Below are 26,183 nucleotides of genomic sequence, written 5' to 3'. Positions count from 1 at the left end.
CATATCCTTAAGATACCTTGTGCACCTCATAACTATACACCGGTTGCTATTCATCTAGGTTTGGCATCCTTAGCCGAACGTCGCCGTGTCGCAGGTCTTAAATTCCTAGCGGGTCTTTTAAATAATAATATAGATTCTCCAGTCCTTCTCTCGCAAATCTCCATTAAAGTTCCATCCCGTCCATCCCGCTCAAAGGCCCTCTTCTATGTCCCGCACGCCACCACTAACTATATGGCTAATGAGCCTTTAAGACGCCTAATGTCGTCTGCCAATGCAGAACCTTCCTTCGACGAATTGCTAAATTTTTAATATACAAATTTAAATTAAAGTTTTTTGTTTTAATGTTTAAGTTTTTATTGTCATCAGATAATTGTATCTCATATTAATGTAAGCTGTATATATTTAATTTAGTTTTGTCTTATTGTAAAATTTCATCATCATATAAAATATACACTGTAATGTCAAAAAGGGCAAAGCCCGTATAACAAATAAAAATAAAATAAAATAAATTATAATCTACTGATATATTAATATAGGTATAAAACAAAACAACTGTGTATTTAGTCGTTCATAATTATTGTTATTTTTTTTTCTTTACTATTATACATTTAAATTATTAAGAGTAATGACACAAATATAAAATTAATGCATGTCTAATTAACAAAGTAGTAAAGAAAATAACAACACAGATACACCAATTAATATACAAAATTACAAAACTCCCAAATCAAATATTTCTGACATTTTAGAATGTACTGATCCTAATACTAGGTCACAAACTCGCCGAACAACATTATCCCACAAGTGATCTAGAAGTATAGAGTTACAATCATTTTTATGCAGTGAAACTTCGTTACTTTTGAATCAATCAGGTGATTTTAATTCACCAAAATATTCGAATAATTCTGATAGTAAATTTAATTCGAAATTAATTGAGGTAAAAGGCTTCATTGCTACAAAAATAAAACGAATGATACAAAACTATCTTTAGAAACAGCCATTAAACTGGTACTTGCTTTCAATGATATAAATTCCACTGATGTTTATCCTTTTTTTGACGCATGCGAATTTGTAATGTTAAATGCAGACTCCTCAATAAAACCAGTATTGTTACAAGCAATCCATACAAAGTTAAGTGAAAGGCATTCGCAATAACACAAAATTGAAAAATAAAAGACTGGTAAGGTTATACCCTATACCCAGACTTATATAAAAGAAATCACTTTGACAACATATGTAAAAGGATTGTTGCCTCATTTGAGAACAGTGATAAAATTGAGACATTTCGAAACCCTGGAAGATGCAATGACAGCTAGCATGGGCGTAGGTAGGAAATATTTTCAGAGGGGGTTTTGGTCTAGATATACATTAAATTTAATTCACAATATGTATTTTAAAATTGTTTTATCTTTAATTTTGGGAGGTATTTGAACACCACTACCCTTACATACGCCCATAAAAACTAGTATAGAAGAACAAAAAGTATACGAGGCATCAAGAGATACTCCTAAAGGCGTTACTTAAAATAAAATCAATAATTTTGCAGTATCTGTCAAAAGAATAATCATTTCACAAATAAATGCAAATCTGAAAAAATCAACTTAGATACTAGCCTTTGCAATTCACAACATTCAAATAATAATAATAAAAAAAATAACGTGTACATATTGGAAGAAAACTGGTCACTCGAATGAAGAGTGTTACAAAAGAAATAATGCAAATACACATAAATTCAATGGACAACAAGGATCTTCGAGAAACGAACCAAGACCGAGTGGATTGAGCAACCAATCAGTCAATGCGTTTAAAACTATAGCCCTCGACCTGCAAGAACCTTGCCATTCAAAATCAAATTAATTGATAATCACGCTATATATGAAATTCCAAAATGCACATCAGGATCGGCTAAACTACTCGTAGACACCGGAGCCGATCTAAACTTAATTAAACTAAATGTTCTTTACGGCGACGTTTAAGTATCAGACGCAAAAATGTATATGCTACAAGGTATGAATGAAGTAATAGTAAACAATGGAATTCACCAAGTTATCTGTTACAAACGAAAACCAAATTTCTGAAAGTGAATTTCATGTGATTCTATCGAACTTTCCAATCACTGGTGATGTGATTTTGGGAAAACCAAATTATCATTGATGATCATTAATTATTCTTATTTTTCCTTGTGAAACAGAGTAAATGAAAAATACTATGTATAAAAAAATAAAATATATCAAATGCTATAAACATTTGAAATTGAAATACGCATAAAAAATCAATATCACTTTCTAGTTGAATTTTTTCATTAATAAATTAAAAAACTAATAAAGAACCTTGTATAACATTTTTTAATCTTAGGTAAAAAACACGAAGAATTTTATGAATTCCAATTAGAAAATAATTTACTAATTTTCACGATTTTTATCGGAATTCTGACGTAATGGACTTATAATGAAATATTGGAACTACATTTTCAATTTTTTTTTTTTTAATTTAAAAATTAACAATGTGTAAAAGCTTTGTATTGAGTTTTTAAGCATTTCCACCAAACACTTAATTTTTAATCGTCATTTACAAAAAACTAAACTAAAAAATTTGAAAATGTCTTATGACTATAAATAGCTTGAAAATAATCAAAATATTTTGATAATTCTATTGTAAATAAAAAACTATAATATAAATATTCAGTGAAAATTTCAAGAACTTACGATTATTCGTTTTTTGATTTACATAAAAAGAACAAAATTGATTTTGTCAAAAATAAATTTATGTAAAAATCCCCAGTTTTTTTAATATTGTTAAAGTTTTGTTTTTCCCGATTATTTTAAGTTAAGTACAGACTATATTCAATTTTATATCAAAAAACCACCTCCATTTTTGAAAATCGAAGCAATTTATCAACAACTTATTGTTTACTCTTCCACAAAAAAAAACGCAACATAATACAAACATTATATTCTTTGTTCTACTCTGAATTTAAAATGATATTCATTTTAAGACAATTTACAAATTTTTGTGAATTTAAAGAACGTCAAAAAAACTCATTTTAAACTATCATAAAAAACTAATGTTACTTTATGCTACTTTTTTTAATTAATTCAAGGACAAATACCTAAGATAATCCTTGATGATGTAATTAAACTATATATTTTGTAAAACAATAATAACAACAAAATCATTACCAACAGTATATAAAGTAATTAAACTATTCTTTTTTAGATTCGTAGAAGGATACAAGGATAGGTATATTAATAATATTTTTTAAAACAATGACTATAATTCGGCTTTACTTTGTACACCTAAACAAATATATGTCAAATACATGTAAAATTTTACTAATATTTATTGCGTTGTTATTTAAGACACAACTTTTTTTTCAATTAATCCGAAAATAAATTCTTAAGTATACTTTATTTCCTTTAAAATGTTTATAATGATATATTTCTATAATATAATTTATAATGCAAGTTTAAACTGCTAATTTTTCAAATCTCAGTAACTAGTTAAAATTCTCATGTTGAAATTTCTATTTCAAATGTTTTTGTTGAAGAAGTTTTAGTGATTTCGGTATAACTACTAACTACTTGTGTCTGTATAGTGATAACGTCAAATTCAGAGTTGTTTATTGTAACAATTTTACTATCCTTGGCATATTGGTAACACTTTATTAAAACGGCAGAGTAAATTACAATAACAGTTTCCGACCGTTGTCTTATTTCTTGAAAAAGTGCACATTTGCTTATATCTCCACCTTTAGAAACAATATCCTTTGCTTGAACAATTTGTTCTTTAAAATAATCGGAGGTTTTTGTATACACAGTTAATGTTTTTTGTAAATAGCTTAATAAAAATGTTTTGTAAGCATCATCCGGTGCGCTTTGAACTGCTTCGACAACCTTTTCATATATTGCATTAAATTGTGTCATACTATTCTTTAGAAATAATTCAGCATCATTTTGATTATTGTAAACTTCTTCATAACATACTTCAAAATATGCATAAAAGCTTTGTATATAATCCCCGTAATCAACAGTTTGAGACACATTGAGATATTCGGTCGTGTCTACCGAATAAACAGTTCTCTTTAATGGAATTTCCATCGTCGAAGATAATATTGCTAATTTTTCTTGTGTATCTTTGTATAGTATAATAAATGCAAATATAGATTCGTCACTATCAGTAGTTATTTCCTTGGATATAAATTGTATTGAATCTGAAACTACACTTTTTAAATATTCTACATTACACTGATAAATTTGTTGACTAATTTTCAATGATTGTATTACTACTTTCGTGTACTCGTTTTGTTCTTTTTCCTGAACGTAAGTTAAACTTTTTTCTACTTTGCACTCAATAGAAAGTTGGAAATTCTCTATAGATTGTGTTACTTGTATACCAGATGTTATAAAAGAATAATCTATATCTTCATAATTACTTCCTGGATATGTTGTAGATCCTGGGTATGTTGGGTTTCCTGAACCATTCGGTGATGTTGGGTTCCCTGAACCATTCGGTGATGTTGGGTTCCCTGAACCATTCGGTGATGTTGGGTTTCCTGAACCGTTCGGGTATGTTGGGGTACCTGAACCGTTCGGGTATGTTGGGGTACCTGAACCATTTGGTGATGTTGGGTTCCCTGAACCATTCGGTGATGTTGGGTTCCCTGAACCATTCGGTGATGTTGGGTTCCCTGAACCATTCGGTGATGTTGGGTTCCCTGAACCATTCGGTGATGTTGGGTTTCCTGAACCGTTCGGGTATGTTGGGGTACCTGAATCGTTCGGGTATGTTGGGGTACCTGAACCATTTGGTGATGTTGGGTTCCCTGAACCATTCGGTGATGTTGGGTTCCCTGAACCATTCGGTGATGTTGGGTTCCCTGAACCATTCGGTGATGTTGGGTTTCCTGAACCGTTCGGGTATGTTGGGTTTCCTGAACTATTCGGTGATGGAGTGCCTTTGGGATTTTGACCTGTGTATTCATTAAAACCAGGTTTATATACTACTGCTGGGACATTTTTATTGTTACTATTTGTATCTATATAAACATCAATAGTATCGGATATTACAATTATCTCCTCTGAGTGTATACATAATATTCCAACTACATCTAATGAAATTTGATCTAGAATTTGTTGAATTTCAGTAGATGGTGTATTATTTTCCGTGATAATTAAATCATATGCATAAAATGCACTATTCATAATTAAAATTTTGTTTGCAGTCGCTGAACATCTTGCAAATACGATTGAGTTTTTTAATTTTATTAGTGTAATTTTTTCAAACACCCAATAATCCACAGATGTTGTATCATACTCTGTTGTTTTTATTGTTATAATTAAATAATTAAATTGGCATACAAAAGATTGAAAAATTAATCTATTTGATAATGACGAGAACATTTTCTGTGGTATACACATCTCTTTTGTTGGTAATGAACAAGTTTTTTGATCAATTATACGTGAATCAAAACGAGCTACATTAGCATTAACCCCAAGAATTTTTGAATAATATTTATTAATATGTTCGGGTTTGTATTGATTGAAATCAGATTTAATCATGTTTCTATCAGTATTAAAGTTCAATCCTCGCCGATAACTTATCTCGGTAGATTTAACAGCCGTTATAAGCATTTCATTCACACAAATATATAAGGCTTTCATAATTTTTTTATAATTTTCAGAATCAGTGCCGAAGGTTGATTCAGCTTCGGTTTGTGTTGATTTTATGAACATGTCTATGTTTTTACACATGAGTTCAAAGTGCGCTCGAACTAAATTCACATGTTCCCATATCATAAATCTCAATGCTAAATCACATTTTGAATGTACCACAGAATTTAAATAAATAGCGGTCAATGAGCTCTTATAAATGTAATACATTTGTGTGGCCGTCTGATTCAATAGTGTGCACGGGTTATTATCTTTTTTTCCAAAGTAGTCTCCTAAATGAGCAGTTTTGTATATTCCCTAGAAAAAAATACGAAGATTCTAGATACTTATTAAATCATCTAAATTAATAAAACAAATGAGTTAAAAATGAAAAATAATATTTACTAACCAGTTTTGATTGATCAAAATTTGAAGATCCTTCACATAAATTTATTCCACTGCCCAACAAAAACGCTTCTCTAATTGATGTATACACATCCGTTTTATTAATTATAGTTTCTCTTGCTTCGTAATACTGTTTCACCAGAGTAGCCCATTGATTTTTATCGATATTATTTGAATTACTCTGTCCACTACTATATTGGGATTTTACCCTAGCAATGTCATTCACAAAGCACTTATAATCTCTTTCACAGCGTCTTGCAGTTAAAATTGTGTGAGCTTGTTTAATATCTGTCACTTCACCTAACGTTATTTCTGTTTTTTTAACAATTACCTTTTTTTGGTAATAGCTAGCTGTCATGTATAATACAGCATTAAGTTTCTCTTTCATATCTGTATCGAGATCGGTTTGCAAGTCCTGTATCATATTTTTTGAATTTCCAATACCATTTTTAAATGTCGTTATTAAATTTGTTGCAATATCATTTGAACCCTGATTAATTTCATTAAATCCACTTTGTATATAATAGTTTGATGATAGCATACATTCACACGAAGTTATAAAAGATGTTTGAACTGATAGTTGGTAATACATTGCAAATTCGATAACATTTGGTGCACACAAATGTTCAAAATTAGTTGGCGCTATAGTCGAATCATCACACTAAAAATTAAAATTTAAAGTATTTTATTAGTCCGTTAAATACCTAAATAAATTAATTTTTAGTTATTTTATACAATTATCAATAGTTTTAAATATTAAATCTTTTCAATATATTATTGTTAAACATTTTATTACATTATAATAATAGGCCATCCTTTGTCACTACGCAATGAATAAAAAAAATGTAAATCCAGGCAACATAGATGTATAGAGCACACGCACGTCATAATATTTTTTTTACATTTACGCAAGATATTGTTAAAATGTATAATATATATTTATTAATAACTTTGATTGCAGTTTTAAATTTATAAGAAAAAAATAACTCTATGTACAACTTTACTGTTTTAGCTACTAAATTATATTATTATAAAATAAATTAGTACCTATTATATATTAATATTACCATATATAAGCCTACAATTATAGTACTATAATAGTACTACCATATACTAAACAAGATTTCTGCAAATAATATAATTAGAAGTATTTAAAAAAAAAAGACTGTAACTATGCCTGGAATAATATCATCTAACATAATATTATTAAAACATAGTACAATGCTAACCAAAAAATAAAAATTAGAAAATTTCGAAGTAAATCTGTGAACCAAGTAGGTAACAACAGATTATAATATAATCTAAATATTCAAACAACGAAAAATTTGAATCTAGAAGTACATGAATTATTTCATAAAATAGAACCATATATATAAATATATATAAATAAATATGAATATATTATGTTATTATAAACTTCAAATATGCTTACAATGTTTTTCTAGCCACATCACTAGATTCAGACAAAGGTTAAATACATCTACATTATACATCTATGGGTACGTTATTATTAACTTTCTTATATAAAATAATATACCTAAGCGAATAAGCATTTTATTTTTATTTCACTGATTATTTGCTACTAATAATAAAGCATTCAAATGACTTACAATGGAATGTCTTGCTATAGTCTTAACTTAAATCTTAAATTCAACACCAAAATTCACAATATTTAATACCTATAAACTATGTAATTTACATAATATTAAAAAAAACAATGAATTAATATTAATTACTAAGTCTTTATAAGTAAATTTTAAATTTTACACATACAATTTAATAATGAATAGGTAATTGTAAAAATAATTTAGTTTAATTACTAAGGCCTTAATCATATAAATCCACAAAATTATTCTTGAAACCAAAATATGGTTTTTTTTTTTATGTTTTTTATAGTATTAAAAAATATATTATATAATATATATTTATAAATTATTTACTATGTTGTCTATCTAAACTAAAATATTCAATAATTTAATTTTGAAGTTATATATGTGTTGTAAGAAATTATTAACTAATAAGAAACTAATACACTAAAAAATAATAAAATATCTTACTTGAGCAACTCCTATAAATATCAATATACAGAGTAACTGCATTTTGCAGTATATTTTTCGTCTAAAAAACTGGATCAACTGAAATAAAAAAAACATGATATTATATTAAACGTTTTTACGATGAAGTACTGATTCAGTAAATAAATATAACGCTTAAGTAATCAAAATTATATATTTCTCATAAATCATTATTATTTTGAAATAACCACCTAATTAAACATAAAATAAACAAGAATGTTATATCAACAAATTATAATATTAAGTAAATACAATAAAACTACTTTTTTTTATTAATTACATGTTGGTTGACAAAACAAAAAACCGTAAAAGAAGTCACGCTGCGTCATAGTTATGTTGATTAGTGTGCACTTTGTCATTGAGTAGAAATTTCACTCTAATGAATATGTTAACTTTGAATTCAATGATAAAAAATTGCATTGAAAAAATGATACTGAGCGGAAGTGGTGTGTTAAATGCTAATTCTAAAAATATTATATAATCTATTTTTCTATTAATAGAAAATAATGTTAAAATACATTTTCTGAAAAAATAGCATATAATAATTATTAAAACTATTAAGTAGATAATAATATATGTACCTATACGACGTATTAATATTTTTATCCATTGAATTTTTTTAACTCAATACCGACAAACATTAAAACAATGTTAATATATTCGTGGCACCTATTACTAATTTAAAGTTAGTTATTAAATAAAATAATATAATGTATTAGATTACCTATATTTTACATTATTATACTTATTAACATTTAATATTCTGTTAATTAGTCATTTTTAAATATTTTATATAAACTTTATTATGTATAGAAACTAGAAAGTAACAGTAAAGTAGTAGAAAAATAGAAAAATTTCCCGAGTCCCTAACGAATTACAATAAAATATCTAAAATCAGTAAAAGGAAAATCTTATAATTTTTCATTCCAACTTCTAATTTTGTCAAAATTTAAACTTAAAATGTCTATAAAATAAAGGTTATTCATTTTTTTTAAATTGTTAAAAAAAAAAATAGTTTTCTTCGAAAACTATTATTAGGTAGGTATGTGTATGTGTACATATCTTATTTTCCCCTAATTTTTTTTCTTGATTTTCGTAAAATACACTACTATTGCTTATTTTCTATTTTTGATCCTCCCAAATGCATTCATTTTATAGTAAGCAATAAGCAATATAGATTAACAAGCAAAATCAACATCGTATTATAAATAAAACCATGTCCAAAAAAATATTGACTTCATGTGGGTACCTTCCCATGTAGGCATAAAAGGAAACGAAATGGCCGACGAAGCAGCCTCCTTGGCTAGTCAAAATGAATACGACAATACCATTGATAAAATATCTTCCAACGACATATTCACATCAATTAGACATAAAACCCTCAAGTCATGGCAACATCTCTGGGACTCCATCCCCCAACCAACAAGCTAAAGTACATGAAAAATTCAACTAAACAATGGTATACTCCCCCGAACCTCAGCCGTCGCCAAAATATTGCCATCACTTGCTTCAGAATTGGCCACACCTTTCTTACACACTCCTTTATTCCTTTCTTATCAGTAAAGACCAACCTACTATATATAACACATGCCAAACTCGTATCACCATAAGACATATCTTTGAAGAATGCCCAATACACGAGCCAACTCGCACACTTCTCAACCTCCCACCTAACATCAAAGAAGCCCTCAATGAAGAATCTACTCCAAAAATTATCCAATTCATCACCAAAGTCAACCTTATCAATAAAATTCAATTCAAGATCATATTCAATTGTAAACTTACTTAAATAACCGATTTCCTATCAAATATTGTAATTTTTTTTTTTTTTTCAAAAAAAAAAAATAATAAATAATGTTGGCTAATAACCATAGCAGTTGAAGCCTGTAAATTTTTAAATAAAAAAAAAAAAAAAAACCATGTCCCATTAGCCCAAACATACAAGTAGACCTCGAGATGACTGACTTATGCACAAGAATATTGCATTGTTAAACACCACATAGAACTAGCACAATGTGACCGACGACTTAAAAGACTTAAGTCCCACCAACCATATTATTTGCTCCATTTGATCTTACCATCTCTTCCCCAACCATCATCATAACCAAATAAGCGGGTAAGTGGGTACCGCTCTGCTGTACATTAGGTACCGTATGGATCATTATTATATATTATAGGAGTGTTAAATTTGAATCCAATGATAGGTATCATTGTATACAAAAAACAATTCTGAACGAAGATGATTTGTCAGCCTAGGATATCATTTCGCACCGAGCCGCGGGTGGGTAACTAGCAACATCGGCATATACCGGCTGAGGACAGCACTCGGGCTCCCCGCGAACCCCACACCGGCGACCACGGCAGCCGATCCAGCGGCCGACAACCTCGTGGAATGGCTAACGCAAGCCGCCGACAGTTGTCTAACGAAGCGTCTCCGGGACAACAGGCACCCCGTTCCGTGGTGGAACGAGCAAATCCGCTCTCTCAGAAAGGAGTGCCTGAGGACCAGAAGGATTTTCCAAAGGCAAAGACTAAGGCTGGGAGCAGACCGCAGCCAGGCTCACGAGGAAATCTGGAAAGCCAATAGGAAACAGTTAGCGCTCGCAATCAAGGACGCGAAGGAAAAGTGCTGGTCGGACCTCATAGCGACCGTCGATAACGACCCGTGGGGGAAACCGTACAAAATCGTAACCAAACGTCTGAGAAGGCAGAGACCGATCCCGGGGATCCAGCTCCCAGGCAGAGTGGACTCCATAACGGACGCTCTCTTTCCGACCGTTCCATGCCCGTCCCGCCCCGCCGCGATACCTGTCAGCGAGGAGCCACCGACACCCTTCTCGGCCGAAGAGCTGACCACGGCTGCACGATCACTCCCTAACCGTAAAGCACCAGGACCGGACGGTTTGTCCAACGAAATAATCAAAGCCGCCGTGTCGGCCAACCCATCGAGATTCTTGCGCACGTTCAACACATGTCTGGCCAGCGGTAAGTTTCCGGACCGCTGGAAGCTAGGCAAATTGGTACTGCTGTTGAAACCGGGTAAACCCCTCGACAACCCATCCGCATACAGACCGATCTGTCTGCTGGATGGATGCGGCAAACTGTTGGAGAAGATGCTGGTCAATAGACTCCGAGAACACCTCGACCGCAATGATGGTCTGGCCCGTAATCAATACGGCTTCAGGAGCGGCAGGTCGACCCTCGACGCACTAGAGAGGCTGAAAGTAATCGTGAGATCCGCAACCACAGGCCACCCTCACCACCATAGGCTAGTCGGTATGCTGACGCTCGACGTTAGGAATGCGTTTAACACAGCTCCGTGGGACCATATCCTAAGGGCGGCTAGAGAACGGAAAGTCCCGCACGGTCTGCTCAGAATGTTAGAGGCATACCTTTCCAACAGATCCATCGAGCTACCCGGCGTGGACGGGAGAGAAGGCCGCAGGAAAGCTACAAACTGCGGAGTTCCACAGGGTTCAGTCTTAGGACCGGACCTGTGGAACCTCCTCTACGACGATCTCGCGAGGATCGCCCTGCCTGACGGAGTGGAGCTGATCGCTTTTGCGGACGACGTGGCACTGATTTCAACGGCGTCTATTCCGTTTCTTCTGGAGGAACGTCTCGAAGTCGCCTACGCCACCGTCAACCGCTGGATGCTGGACCATGGGCTATCGCTTGCAGCCGAAAAACCCGAAGCTATTGTACTCACCAAAAGAAGAGTCCGAAACCAAATGTCGGTGATGTGCGACGGTCACCGGATCACCTCCAGGGCCTCCGTGCGATACCTCGGGGTTCAGGTGGACCAGAAGATGGGTTTCGTGGAACACGCAGAGGTGGTGTCCTCCAGGGCCGCCACCACGGCCAGAAGCCTGGGCTACCTCATGCCGAACCTACGAGGACCGAGGCAAAAAACTAGGAAACTGCTGGCCTCCGTGGTGACGTCCATGCTTCTATACGCCACGCCCGTCTGGTCGGAGTCCATGCTCGGCAGGGGATGGAAAAAGCTGGCATCTGTACACCGACAGTCCCAGCTTAGGGCCGCATGCTGTTATAGGACAGTGTCACACGAGGCAGCCGCAGTAGTGTCAGGCATCCCACCGATCCACCTGCTGGCCAGGGAGCGCATGGAGACCTTCAGGGGGAAGGAGAAAAGCGAAGCGAGAAGTGAACTCATCGCAAACTGGCAGGGAGAGTGGGAAGCGAGCTCCAGCGAGAAATGGACGTTTAAGCTGATCGGCGACCTACGCAGTTGGCTATCGCGCTCATTCGGGGAGGTGTGTTTTCATTCTACGCAAGTACTTACTGGTCACGGCTGCTTTGCTGCATACCTACACAGGTTTGGGTTACAAGCGACCGACTCATGCGAGCAATGCGGGTTCCAACCAGACGATGCGGAGCACGCGTTCTTCCACTGCCCGGCGTGGGAGAACTGGAGGTGAAGAGCGTGCGCGGAAATAGACGTCGAAGAATTGACTCCGGACAACCTGGTGGTCACCATGCTGTCGTCCCCCCTCAGCTGGAACGTGGTCAGCAAACTGATGTCCAGGATCATGAAGACGAGGGAGGAAGCAGAGAGGGCAAGACAAGGCCAACCAAATATTCTAAATACTCCTTAGTTAAGCTAACTAACTTGTGGGCCGAAGGCCAAAATGAGGGGGTTAGAGGCCCCCTGTTTTGTTGTACAATAAAGATGTTTTTTCTCTTATCTTTGTAATTTAACAATTCATATGTGCATTATATGGTTTTTCACACAATAAACGATGGCGGCATCTTTCTACCCCTGAGGTATTTCCAGCGGAGAGTTTCGGGGGTAGAAGGTGAGTATTGCCGATTCACAAGGTAAAAAAAAAAAAAAAGGATATCATTTCGAATGGTTGGGGTGAAAAAGGTGGTTTATGTTTTAATGGCCTGAATACACCAGAATTTAAGTTCTTTTATAAATACTATAAGCTAAACTTATGGAAAATCTCGTATTGAATTTTCAACTCTTAGCTACTTATACAAACATTTTTATGAAATATGCCTACAAAATAATTTGCAAATATTCATGATTTTGACGAATTTTTGTCAATATTTGAACTTCAAATGCTAATAAAAAAAAAATTGTACCTTTATATTCTTATCATTTTTTTTATGACTATAAGAATAACTTATGAGAAACTTTGTATTAAATTTTCGAGTATTTTTATTGGGCCAAAAAATTTTTATCGATACTTCAAAAAAAAATTTTCAGAAAAATCGAAAATTTCAGTTGTCTATAAAAAACTCAAAAAAAGTCAAAATATTTCGAAAATTAAATCATGTGAAGAAATTACCAATCTAAATAACTGGTAACATTTTAAAGTATCTACGACTTATACTTTTTGAATAATAACAAATATTTAAAATTTATTTGAGGATAAATCATTATCGTTACGCTATTTAGTAAAAATTTAAAAATTTAAATTCAAACGCACATAAAATTTTTCCTATAATGATGCTTCGAGTTTTCTCTATAGCTACTTGAAGAAAAACTTATGGAAAACTTAGTGTTGTATTTTTAATTCTTAGTTATAAATACAAAAAATTTTATGATTTTTCAACTTCAAAATTACTTACAAATTTTCGTGATTTTGATCTATTTCGTAAAAATTTGAACTATAAATGCTTATAAAAAAAAATTGTGACTAACGATTCTTAATTTTTTTAACTATAATAATAACAACTCTTAAGGAACTTTGTACTAAATTTTCAAGTTTTTTTACCATCCAAATTTTTTTTATCGACACTTCAAATTCTCAGAAAAATCGAAAATTTCAGTGGTTTATAAATAACTCAAAAAAAGTCAAAATTTTTTGAAATTTTAACTGTATAATATACAGTGTATATAGATAACACTAACATAGACATTTGGTGAAAATTTCAAGTATTTACAGTGATTTTTTTTTTAATTTACAACCATATAAAAAAATCAATTTGATCGAAAACTGGTTTTGCCCAAAAATTCCCGTTTTTCCTTGATTTTTTTTTTTTTTTTTTGTTTTTCCCGGTGCTTTTGAAAACTATTGAAAATTTCAAAAAATGATCTTCCCAATACACCAACTAGATTCACTTTCGAACCGGGAAAGCTACTGAAGTTGAAAATCGAAACATTATTTTGACACGTTCTCGTGTACACAGACACAAAAAAAACACACACAACATTGTAAAAACAATACATTCATCGCTCCGCTCAGAATCTAAAACTACAAGGTATGTATAACATAGAAGTATAGAACTCATAGAAGACCAAAAGATCAATAAATACGCAAAATTCTTTATAACTGTCCGGCAAATACAGTCAGACTCGGTGAGCAATCAATGAGGTAGAAAAGATCCAGCATTCAAATTAATGAGAAGAACCATGGCAGACTGTGACACTCATCATAGTTAAGTGATCGACACTTAAATAGTTGTTTTCAGGACTAACACGACTAGTTCCACGATGCATCGTTATGTTCATTATCCATCGATGTTTCAAGGCATGTAAATGTTAAATTAATTATTTTAAATTTAACGTAGGTATAATAATAAAATAAACTAAGTGATTGTTAAAATGTATACTAATGTATTGCATACTATAGTAACGTCCCAAAATTAATTACAAAAATGGTCTATAATTATTGACTATAATCATGTTGAATAATTAATGTTAACCTTAAGCTAACCTGGGTTTTTAAACAATGGATTCGTGAGTTCTTTTGCATAGTATTTGGGTTATTGCAACCCAATTAATAATAGCGAAGTCGACAATAATAGAGTAGCTATTTATAACATAGGTACTGTCATACTATATATGATTTTAATGTTTTATTCAAAACCAAGTAAGGGTAGTGTTAGTGCCATGATATTATTTATTTATTTTTAGGTACAACAAGTACAACTTTTTAAAATAAAAACAGAAAAATAACATTTTGAATAAATCAGTAGATATAGTTACTTACTAAAGTAATAATACTACAAACAGTTAATGTAAAAATAAGAAAGACAATAAAATTCCGTGATGTATAGTATTTATGTTTTATAATCGATATTTTTAATTAATAAATACTTATTAACGACACAAATAATCGTTATTTACTCAGAAAAAACTTTTTACCGTGGAACCTAACTTATACAGCCATCCAAAAAGTTAAAGGGCTTAATAGTATTTTAAACAAAACTACCTACTTTTAAAGTGCTAAAATGATTTAACAAATTATTAAATGGTTATATTTGTTATTGTTGAAGACTAGGTACGTCACATAATAGGGACCTCAAAAGTCAAATGGAGCGTTACTTAATATTTTACCTTGGGAACAGGGCTGGTTATAGGCGTACGCGACGTAGGCACAAACCTACGGCGACAAAATTGATATTTATATAGAGGCGGCATATAAGAAAAAATAAGAAAACAAGAGGCGGAAATTTTGATCTTTGCTACATATAAAAATTTGCTTGTACCGGCCCTGATTGCAGGGAACCATATTTCTAAATATGCTACCTATTCATTAGGTATCCGAATGTGCAACAGTGCAACATCAAAGAAGACCACTTATACTTGCATTCGCCTTTACGAGAATCACTCCATCTTTTTTCGGAGGCGGAGGAGCCCACCTCCAAAAAAAAGGAAATAAAAAATAATATATTATTATAACATAAATACAAATTATTTATATATACATTTTATTTAGGTATATTACTTTTTATTATATGCGCTCCCCCTTGAAAAACTTATGGATCCGCCCCTGTCTCTTGTATGCTAGAATATTTAACACTACTTTTTGTGGTGACAGCGTACTTAATAAATTAAAAATTATGCACAAATCGTTTATACAAATATATCATAATATTCACATAGGAGTAGACATCATATATTTATTCAACTGCAATGTTATCTAATATTATAGATGTTTAGCATCATGTTTACTACATGAACCGTATAATATATAACTCATTAATACCTACGTTATTAATAATTTACTAAACAAGCTCGAACATAGGTGTTTGCTATGTTCACTGACAAGCAACAATATTCATACTCACCAAGCCGCAGATTGTGACATGTGATAAATTACATTATAAAAATACTAATTATATCTCATCCGCCTTTAAAATAATATAAGTCAATAAATGTATTTCAACTTGAAACTATTAATTAAAAAATGTCAATACTTTGAACAAATTAATGATCTAATTCTTTTATACTATTGGAGTGTGTACCTCTTCACTCCGCCAACTAAACTTTGAATACTTATAACTCATAAATTACTAGTCTGAATTTCAATTTTTATGTAAAATTCGAAAAATATTCTGCTTCAGAATATGAAATTAAAAATATATGTTATCATTAAAAAAGTCTAAAACTTACAAAATTATAACGATAAAAAATATTATTTTATTTTAACTGAAATTTATGTAAAAAAATATCTTCAAAAACATTAATTGATTTTGATGAAACAAAGTGTATAAAGGTGTTTTGTTTGATAAAAGAATCACTCCATACATTGAACCTACACAATATCAATGAATAGGTAACTTAGTTTTGAAATTCAAAAGACAATTCTTCGCCTATTGTATGATGTAAAATGAAAAATACATAGAAACGACAAGCAATGGGTCTCACCAAAACCCATGTATTATTGATATAGTAAAAATTATTAAAATGTTAACCATTAGGTATAAAACTTATAAAAACAAAGAACTGTGACTAAGTGTTTGGTATTATTACTGTGATAACAGCTCACGAGAAACCTTATAATAAGTTATCAACTTTTTTTACAAATGTTATAAATATAAATTTTTAAAAAACCCTAAGAAAAATGCAATTCGATCTTTATTATAATTTCTCTCAAATCTGAATTATACTGAAAAACTTGTTTTATGTTAATTTATTCTAATTATTATAAAAAATTTACACTTCTTAACATATTGATCTAAACAGTAGATAGGTATTGCAGTATTACAGTGACATTTTAAACTTTTTATACTCATCTAAATCATCTTACTATTTTTTAATGTTGTATTAATTCATAACTGTGTATTATTAACACTATAATCCAAAATAAGTGTTGACCATTAAAAATTAATATTTTAATGCTAAAAAAAAAATTTCCAGAAAAACTTCAAACATTGTCATTTAAAAGTTAAAATAAAACATTTATGAAACTAAATTCTTATACGGTTTAATAATATAATAACATTTTGTTGTAGTTTTTTAAAATAATAAATCATTTTAACATTTGCAAATAATACATCAAATAACTATTAAAGTAATGAATTATTTGTATTAAAATTAATTATATATGTATTATGTAAGTAAAATATCATTATAATATTCTAAATATGATTAAGCAAAAATACATTAATAATTTTATATATTTATTTGGAATTTGCATTAATTTTGTAACACAGTCTTATACTTAGATTATTTTTAAATTTGTAAATGAATCGTATAAAATATATAATATCTTAATAAAAAAATTAAACTATATTTAGTTATAATAAAAATTCAAATTTAATTTAATAATAATAAAAAAACACATTTAAGTCATAATAACAATCAAACTATTTACCCAGTATAAAATAAATATATTTATTTTTTTTACAACGCTTCTTTACCAGTAAATAAAATAAGGTTATTAATACAATACATGACAAAATATATGATACCATACAAGTGTTAATATCAAACATCCATTCTTTTTCATCAAATATATTGTTATTATAATTAATATCATCATCAATAGATCTCTTACTTGAGTTTATTAAATTTAAAGGTTGAGAATGAATATTATTAAATGGTATCTTACGAACACTGATGGTTGAATACATATTTTTTAAATATTTCAGCACTTCAGTTTTATTCCATTCATCAGTACCATTTTGATAACATGTTTCGCAATGTACTTTCAAGGGAAATACTATTTTTGGATGCACTGGATCTTCAGTAACATCACCCTTAAGTCTTCGGTTCACTTGGTTGTGAGCCGACCAAAGCCATAACACTGCATCATCAAATGAAGAAACATTGGTTTGAATTGTGGTAGCCATACTCATGAAATGTTCAGAACAGTCTGTACAACCGAAAAAATGTTTTATATAACCAGCAATAGTTTCCAAAACTTGTTTTCCATTAAATGTAGTCAAGTTTTTATTTGATGCATGTACTGTAAGTGTATGAAACATAGTCCATAAACCACATGGATATTTTCTATACATTGGTTGGCTACCTTCACATCCAATCCAAATATGATTAGTAACATAAGGTTTTAACAAATATTCATAGCTGTTAATAAATTTTCCAAGTTTATCTCCTGACACTGTTTTATTGAGATGTGTATTATCCCATATTAACTTAATGAATTTTTTACTTCTAATGTTAGAAGGGAAAAATTCAATAAGAAGTTCTAAGTAACTGTTTAATGCATTTAATGACTCACCAGAGATAACGCTTCGTGATAGGATTTCATGTTCTAGAGAATATCTCAAAGTAGCTTCTAAATCTGACAAATAAACTGTGTTATCATGGTGTATCGAACTTTTTTCTTTTTGAAATAATAAATTATTGAGCGCCGTAGTAATATCAATTATATTGAATGGAGTCATGTAAACTGTTTCCAAATATTTATTAATGGTATTGGTAAAATTTGTTTTGTTATTTCCACTTGCTAAAAGTTTGAATTGGTTATTGTTTTCAACAAGATAAAGACTTGGATATATTTCTGTTTTTAATAGGTCAACCAATTCTGTGTTAGAGTTTAATGCGCTTATTATCTTAACTTTTTCAACTGGACAGAAATCAATAACAAGCTCTTGAGCAAGCCTATTATTTGATTTATCAATTATAATAAACGTTAAGAAGTTATTTGTATCCAATTCTACATTGACCTTTTCATAAGGTTGTATGTCGCACAAAGTTGATATACTCATGTTTTTTTGAGTTTCTTGAAGCATTTTAATAAGGGAATCCTTCATAACTTGTATATTAAAAGATCTAATAAAATCTTTCCCAATATCATTTGATGCTGGCTGAGGATAAAAGTAGCGTATGGTAGGATAGGCCATGATTTCATAATCTCGGCATATTTGACTGTTTAATTCATTTGAACAGTCAATTACACCAACTTTTACATAATTTCTCCACCCTATAAATCAAAAAAAAAAAAAAAAAAAAAAATTGAATTCGTAAAAATACTAATTATAAAATTATTATGGTTTTTTTTTTAATCAATTGCCTAGTAATGATGTTTTTATACCTATTAAAAACATTAATTTTAAATTGTAATTAGGTCAGTTTTATTTAGAACAGTGCTTCTCAAAGCGAGCAATACTGCCTTCTTATGAGCTTTGTTAATTTTAAGGAGAGCGGTTTATTTGAGAAAGCACTAAAAGAAGTGATTCTACTATGACTTAAATTTTTATTGTTCAAAACTTATAATAATGAAATCAGTGGCAGTTTGACAATTTAATTTAACCAGGGCTTGCTGAAAATATACCACCCACCCGCCCACTTACAACCACTGCACAAATTTGATATTATACTAAATAAAAAATTAGTTTGACCATCCAACCACCCACCCTTAATTTTAAACAAGGCTTTGCACTGATCTTATACATATTCAAGCCGCCCCTGAATAAAATGTATACTTAACTGAATACAATCAAAAATAATTTAAAATAATGTACCATAAGTAAAATTCAGAACTATGTGGGTATACATAAAATTAATTATAAGAATTTAGTATAAAAAATAAAAAATTGTTTATAGAACTTTGCTTTTACTTTATTAAACTTATTATTATTTTTTTTATTGAGGGAATGGGGCAGTGTAAAATTTTTAAAAACATGAAAAGAGTGTTGAGTAAAATAAGGTTGGAAAATACTGATTTAGAAAAAAATACATTTGCATACTTCGGCTCCAAAAAAGGCAAACATATAATATATAAATGAAATAATAGTTTACATTTGCATATTTAATGATAAAAATTAGCTTCAAATTTTTCAAAATATTTTATTTTATTCTATATTTTTAACCATCCAAATAATAAGTAATAGCATACAATATTTTGTGTAACTGTGACGTTATCTAGTTATATATTTATGCCTAATTAATAAAATAAATAATACAAACAGTAGATAATTAAATGGAAATTGAAAAAAAATAAAAGAAAATATTCTGATAAAATATCACATTGAAGGTCTTACTAGGAGTAAAAAAACATTAACCATGAATATTAACTGTATTGTGTTCAAAATAAAAATAAGTAAAATGTAAAAATAGTCACAAATTAATATTATATAATATGTAATACCTAAAAAGCAAAAACTGCAAAATTATAAATATTAATTTATGGTACAACAAAAAATCTAGTGACAAATTAATCCTCCATAATGTAAGAAAAAAAAAATGATTCGAGAACATTTGATTCAAAACCGAGTTAAGACTTGTTTGAGACATTAAATAATCAAGAGCTAATGCTAGTGAATACAATAGTATTTTTAAATTTAAATATAGAAACTGTTTAATATGTATAGATGACTAATATTATCACAGACTATATGAAAATATATATATAGACTGTGATATTATCAACTGATTTGATATACCAATTTTAATAATTTTATATACGTATAATATAACAAATTAAATAAACATCATTTATTTCATTTTTAACTTTTAAGTATTAATATTTTATTAATAGTACCTACCTACAAATTTATTTGTGGTTTTAAATGTCAACTAAAAATTGTTAGTTGATGAGATAGTATCACTGTATGTGTTAAAATATGTAGGAACAATATAGTAAAAACATATTCCCAACGGTCAACCTATAAACCACCAATTATAATATGTAATAATTCTAGCAGCTAGTTTCTACATACAAGTTATAGTTTAAGCTTCTACGTATATTTTTTTAGCTATTATATTTGAATATTATCTGACATTATTATTAATATAATGATAGGTAGTATATGTATTATCAAAATACATACAACTCATAATTGTTAATTATTTTATAAATGATCAATATGTACAATAAAAATGAAATGACTAGTCTGCAGAAATGTTTGATATAAAACATAATTAAAATGTATACATAATAGATGCAATGCATATCTCAATTTTTATGGTAGGATTTAGGATTCTTTAATTTAAACTTAATAATTTTTATATTTAATAGAATCAGTACCTACCTACTTTTATCTTACTCTTTATATTTACATATGTACGCATGATTGCATGAGCTTAAAATGTATAAAAGATAATTTGAGAGACAATGTATGTAAAAACCAGATCTATGTACATAGGTATCTAGGACCTAGGTACATTGTTCAATTAAATTTTTATTTTAAAATATAAATATATACAAATAAGGTACCTACCTATTTTAAGAATAATTATTTCGAGAATTATTTAAATATTATAATAATATAAATGTGTTTAAGTATATAAAATTGTGTTCACAATATAATATTACTAAATAAATGTCAAATTAATAGTTAATTCTTAATTACCGTAGACTTGAATTCCAAATCCTTTCCAAGGGGTCGAGAACCGTATACAATGACCACAAAAGGCATTGTAAAACTCAATCACGTAAGATGTATTTCCTTGCAATACTTTTTCATTAAAATTGGTGTTATCCAATATTTCCATGAGATCAGTGTCTTCGTATAGGCCGATAAGTTCTGAGCACACAGGAGCAGTACTGAGCGCTACTACGAGCAGGGCGGCCACAACGTAGACACTACAATGTGACATCTTCTAGTCGTGTGAAACCTCAGTTAACTAGATCAAAAATAAATACATTAGATATAGATGTAGCATGTATCAGCTGAACTACCCCCAAATCCACAACAGATTTACCGTTTTCTGTAGATAGGAAGTAACAGCAGCTAGAGGAAATAGAGGAAAAATTTTATAAATAAAAACGTCCGTTAATGACTTACATCAATTGCACCTGAGAGACTGAGGAAGACGAACATAGACGGGATTATGAGTAGAAAAATAAAACTAAAAACGAATATTAATTATTAAGTGTATTATTATCTCAATACCGTCAGTATTACTGTGTTACCTACCTATTTTCTATTTATACAAATCAAGCAGACATTGAACAATAATAGTATTGGTTTAGTATATTAATATTAAATTATTAAATATTATCATCCTCAGGTGACATTGGTGTGTCGGTGATTTATTGGCAATACAAATAACGAGCAGCAAACAACCGCTAAATTTACCTACGTCACTGGATGCAGCGCAACGAATCGTAACCGTCTCGGACGGCGATGGTGGACATTTACGGCCGTACAAGACTGTCCGAGAGTGGAAATTCGTTCCAGTACTGTCTGCCGAGTGTTGACTGCTGTACGTTAATCGTCTACCAACAGAACAGACCGCATACGGGACACAGGCGATCCGAAACGCGCGAGTGACGCGACGGAACTGCGATATTTCCGAGCGGTGTGACGAGTGACGATGTCGATTGAGACCGTTTTCGTCTTTTCTTACACCGTCCAACGACGGCTTCGCGGACTTTTAACGATCTATTGCTGATCACTGTGGAACGAAATGACATCACTTTATTGTTAATAATTATTAATTATTATTACGTCTTAAACTTCAGTGTTAATTCGTTAAATGATAATTAAATAGACGACTACGATAACAGACATTATTATTATTATAATTATTTTTATTATTATTACCTACTATCGTACAATGACATCACTATTGCTTCTTTACAATGAGTCACAACCGCGATTCACAAATATAAAGAACTTATAATCTTGCTCACAACTGCACCTGTATCACGCACCCTGTTAGATCGAAAAGACACCGGTACACTGGCATTCAACAAGTTCAAAGTCCTAGTTTGTAATTGTTATACACTCCACTAACTAAATAATATGTAGTATTGTAGACTATAGTTCAGAATAACAGTAGCGTAGTCGTGGAAAAATGGGAGGGGGGCTAAGTGGACTCTAGGAAGGTTTAAAAATTAAAAATAGGTACTTTCAGTGTTCTGTGAACGTATTACGCTAAGCCACTGGCCACTGGTCCGTAGTACTGATTAATGAGTAATTAAACACAATACTATAGAAAACTGATATACTAGTCTGAATGTTCGTAAGTTAGATGTCAGTAATCCGTATTCTGTATGACCATTGGGCATTGACTGTATTTATTATTTATTACTAAATTATTATTAAACAGTATTAAATACCTATCACATAATCATAATATTGTTATCTAATATCTATATTATGTTTATTGTATTTATTTTATCTGTCAATGGTCAACCACGACCGAGGTTTATACAATAAACAATTATCTATAAACATTGAACCACAACAGGCAACAGCGAGCTGCTTTTTTTCCGCCGTGATAAGTGATAACACAATTAATAAAAAAAGTTTAAAAAACTTCACAGACGCAGCAACAGCAGCTACAGCAGGCTGACGGTAACGGATAACGGACCGTAATAAACTTAAAACTTAAAAATCGTTTAAAAATGTAATACCAGGTTCTTAATTAGTTTTTTTCTAGCCATTTAAAAGTATTAAAGATACATGGTAATGATTTTTTTTTATAAATATTTAAAGTTAGTTTTAATAAAATTAGTCAATAATACTGGAATAAAAAAAATCTAAATAACATTTAACTTGCTTTTTTTTTTTATATAGACTTAATAAACTTTTTCTGACGAAGTTTGTTATATAAATGAAGAAAAACAATATTAGTTAATACTTAGGTAGGTAGTTATGTTCTTGTTATAATTCAAAAATATTTTTTGTGAGGATTGGAAACTTTTACGAGTAGATATTATTATAATTTATATTCATAATTATTGCAGTAAGTTGCAGCTTAAACAGAAATTCAAAATTAAAATGAATAAGTGTACAAGCGATGCATGACACGGAAACCGGTGCTATACACTATAGTAAGTATAATATAAACAAACAAGCCTTTGACAAGCATTGTTTTAAATCGACTATCGATGTTCATTATTCAGTCAACTCAAATGATTGGAAAATAATATGAAAAAATCCTGATCACTCGAAAACGGTTTGATTGAGAAAATTATTTAGGTATTTATATATGTAGGCAATTACTAATTTTATCAAAAAAATACTAACTTCCCTTTGGCTCGGGACGTTGTGACTGGACGTTTGATTCAAACTACAGACACTAGCGAATGAAGTTATTACGGTTGTCGGTTAAGTAATACTTAAGTACTAACTAGTACGGCGTTCGACTTTTTTGACACCGTTAGTTAGACTAGATTACTAGACTTACTGAGTATAAGTGCGGGAGGAAGGGAGGAAATTAAATTATTTTTTTGGGCTTAAATTATACGTTTATACAATTCGCATACACATGTAATATAAAGAAATGCTGGTAATTTTTTTTTTTTTGAAAAATTTTATTGTAAAAATCGTACTTAAATAATTTTAAATAATTATACAGTATTACATTAAAATTATTCAGTACTCGACTTGTGGAAGGGACGCAGGGGGACGGAGTACCCCAACTAATTTTTCAGAAATTGTAGAGTAGCTACTCCTACTATTATTTTTACGGTTCAATAACGTTTAGCAAGGAATGGGAACGCTCTTTTTTAAAAAGTAAACAGAGTCCCTCTACTTCAATTTTGCGAAGTCGAACATATATATTAGAAGACATATTACCTAGTTATACATAATTTGATTTGCCTGTCATAAATAGATATAGTGTGTAACAATATTATAGCCATCGTCAAGACGGATTTCTAATTCTAAGAATCCGTATTACACGATTCTACATAAAATGAATTTGCAAAGCTGGCACGTTGCCGATTGTATTTTTAAAATAATTTTAGACATCAAAGGTTTTACCCCAAATTGAAAGCTTATCTAAAATAGTCTACAGTATACATTTTATCCGGAGGGAGTTGTTAGTTACCTTTTCGATTACCAATAATTATATTATTAGAATGAATAATTTAAAATTTGTATAACAGTAATTATCGTATCAGAGAGAAATAAAGAACTAGGTATGTGTTAAAAGTTATAAATTTACAACTTATGAACATATATAGATTTATCTATGTTTGCAAATGCGATCAACTTATAAATTGACGCTGCTTTTCTGACAAAAATTGCACCGCATTTATTTTTTCAAATTTAACCTAACCTAGCAAAGTATAGGAGCATGTGATAGTGTCAAGTGTGTGGCCTAAGATGCTTTGGACTCGACGGCTCTGCGGTAGGTACCTCATCTGACTATATATTATGTTGTGCCGGGAGCTTTCTTATAAACAGCGTCCCCATTCCTTCCTTCATGGATGAGTGATGACCATGACTTAGTGGCATGGTCACGACCTCATTATTAAGTTAATCGAAATTTGTTGTTGTATGATAACAATTCCTTATCAGATAGATAATTCAAATCTGGTTATTTGTACATTAGAGCTTAGTACTAAATTAATGATTCCGATTCTGTATTCGCACATCACAATATTAGTCGTAATAGTGAGTCCAAAGATTCGTAGTTGTTGTGAAACAATATAATTTTCTAATTATATGTATGTATAGTTCTGATAATTGGTTGTTCTATTCGGTAGCCTATTATAAAACTAATAAATACTTTTTGGTCTTATAAATTGTAATATAATAATTAATAATAAATTATCAACTAGGTACTTATTAGAAAATTTAATAAGTATACCTATATGAGTATGTCTATACCTTATTTTTTAATAAAAATTAACACATTATTCGTCGTTCCGCTCAGAACGTATTGATTTTATAATGTTTTGAATGTTTGTGTCTGTAAATATTAGGGCAGTAAAAATGCTTTGATTTTTAAAAATAAGGTTGATTCCTGGTAACAAATTGGATCTAGTTGAAGTGAAACTTCTTTAGCGGCGCTCTGACATTTGACGAGAATGGAGAGTAAATTGGGAAAAATGTAACGTTTTGAGATTTCGTTACACGAGAGAGAAAAAATAAAAATAAATGTTTGCTTATAAATGGTTGCTATAACAACCCGATTTATTTGTTGACAAAT

At 30.6% G+C, this 26,183-nt stretch overlaps 2 protein-coding genes and 1 long non-coding RNA gene across 44 annotated transcripts; 1 reads left to right on the top strand and 2 right to left on the bottom strand.

Annotated features, from left to right (window-relative positions):
* Positions 1-3,389: 3,389 nt before the first annotated feature.
* Positions 3,390-15,920, bottom strand: LOC114121223 (uncharacterized). 37 transcript variants are annotated; one of them, XM_050203051.1, is made up of 5 exons: positions 8,111-8,255; positions 6,058-6,714; positions 4,769-5,966; positions 4,607-4,714; positions 3,390-4,471 (listed from the first exon to the last, which is right to left on the bottom strand). In XM_050203051.1, the coding sequence occupies exons 1-5, from the start codon at positions 8,204-8,206 to the stop codon at positions 3,510-3,512; spliced, it is 3,021 nt and encodes a 1,006-aa protein (XP_050059008.1). In that variant the 5' UTR covers positions 8,207-8,255; the 3' UTR covers positions 3,390-3,509. The 37 variants fall into 37 exon arrangements, with proteins under 37 accessions (XP_050059008.1, XP_050058997.1, XP_050059009.1 ...); XM_050203040.1 differs by having other exon boundaries at positions 3,390-4,552; positions 4,607-4,687; XM_050203052.1 differs by having other exon boundaries at positions 3,390-4,498; positions 4,607-4,687.
* A 1,565-nt stretch (positions 15,921-17,485) lies between these two features.
* On the bottom strand, positions 17,486-23,303 carry LOC114121213 (sulfhydryl oxidase 1-like). 6 transcript variants are annotated; one of them, XM_027983443.2, is made up of 5 exons: positions 22,841-23,294; positions 22,373-22,691; positions 21,996-22,024; positions 21,644-21,917; positions 17,486-19,272 (listed from the first exon to the last, which is right to left on the bottom strand). In XM_027983443.2, exons 4-5 carry the CDS (start codon positions 21,888-21,890, stop codon positions 17,693-17,695), a joined length of 1,827 nt encoding a protein of 608 aa, XP_027839244.1. In that variant the 5' UTR covers positions 21,891-21,917; positions 21,996-22,024; positions 22,373-22,691; positions 22,841-23,294; the 3' UTR covers positions 17,486-17,692. The 6 variants fall into 6 exon arrangements, with proteins under 6 accessions (XP_027839244.1, XP_050059025.1, XP_050059024.1 ...); XM_050203068.1 differs by having other exon boundaries at positions 22,377-22,691; XM_050203067.1 differs by lacking the exon at positions 21,996-22,024 and having other exon boundaries at positions 23,148-23,303.
* Positions 23,304-23,484: 181 nt separating this feature from the next.
* Positions 23,485-25,980, top strand: LOC126550813 (uncharacterized). Its single transcript, XR_007604837.1, has 3 exons — positions 23,485-23,707; positions 23,819-23,886; positions 23,989-25,980. It is a non-coding gene; the product is annotated as an uncharacterized LOC126550813 (long non-coding RNA).
* Positions 25,981-26,183: the final 203 nt, after the last annotated feature.

Source organism: Aphis gossypii, chromosome 3, assembly GCF_020184175.1.
Source record: "Aphis gossypii isolate Hap1 chromosome 3, ASM2018417v2, whole genome shotgun sequence".
NCBI lineage: Eukaryota > Metazoa > Arthropoda > Insecta > Hemiptera > Aphididae > Aphis > Aphis gossypii.
Note: the sequence above shows the minus strand (reverse complement) of the source record. Positions and strands in the feature narration are given on the sequence as shown.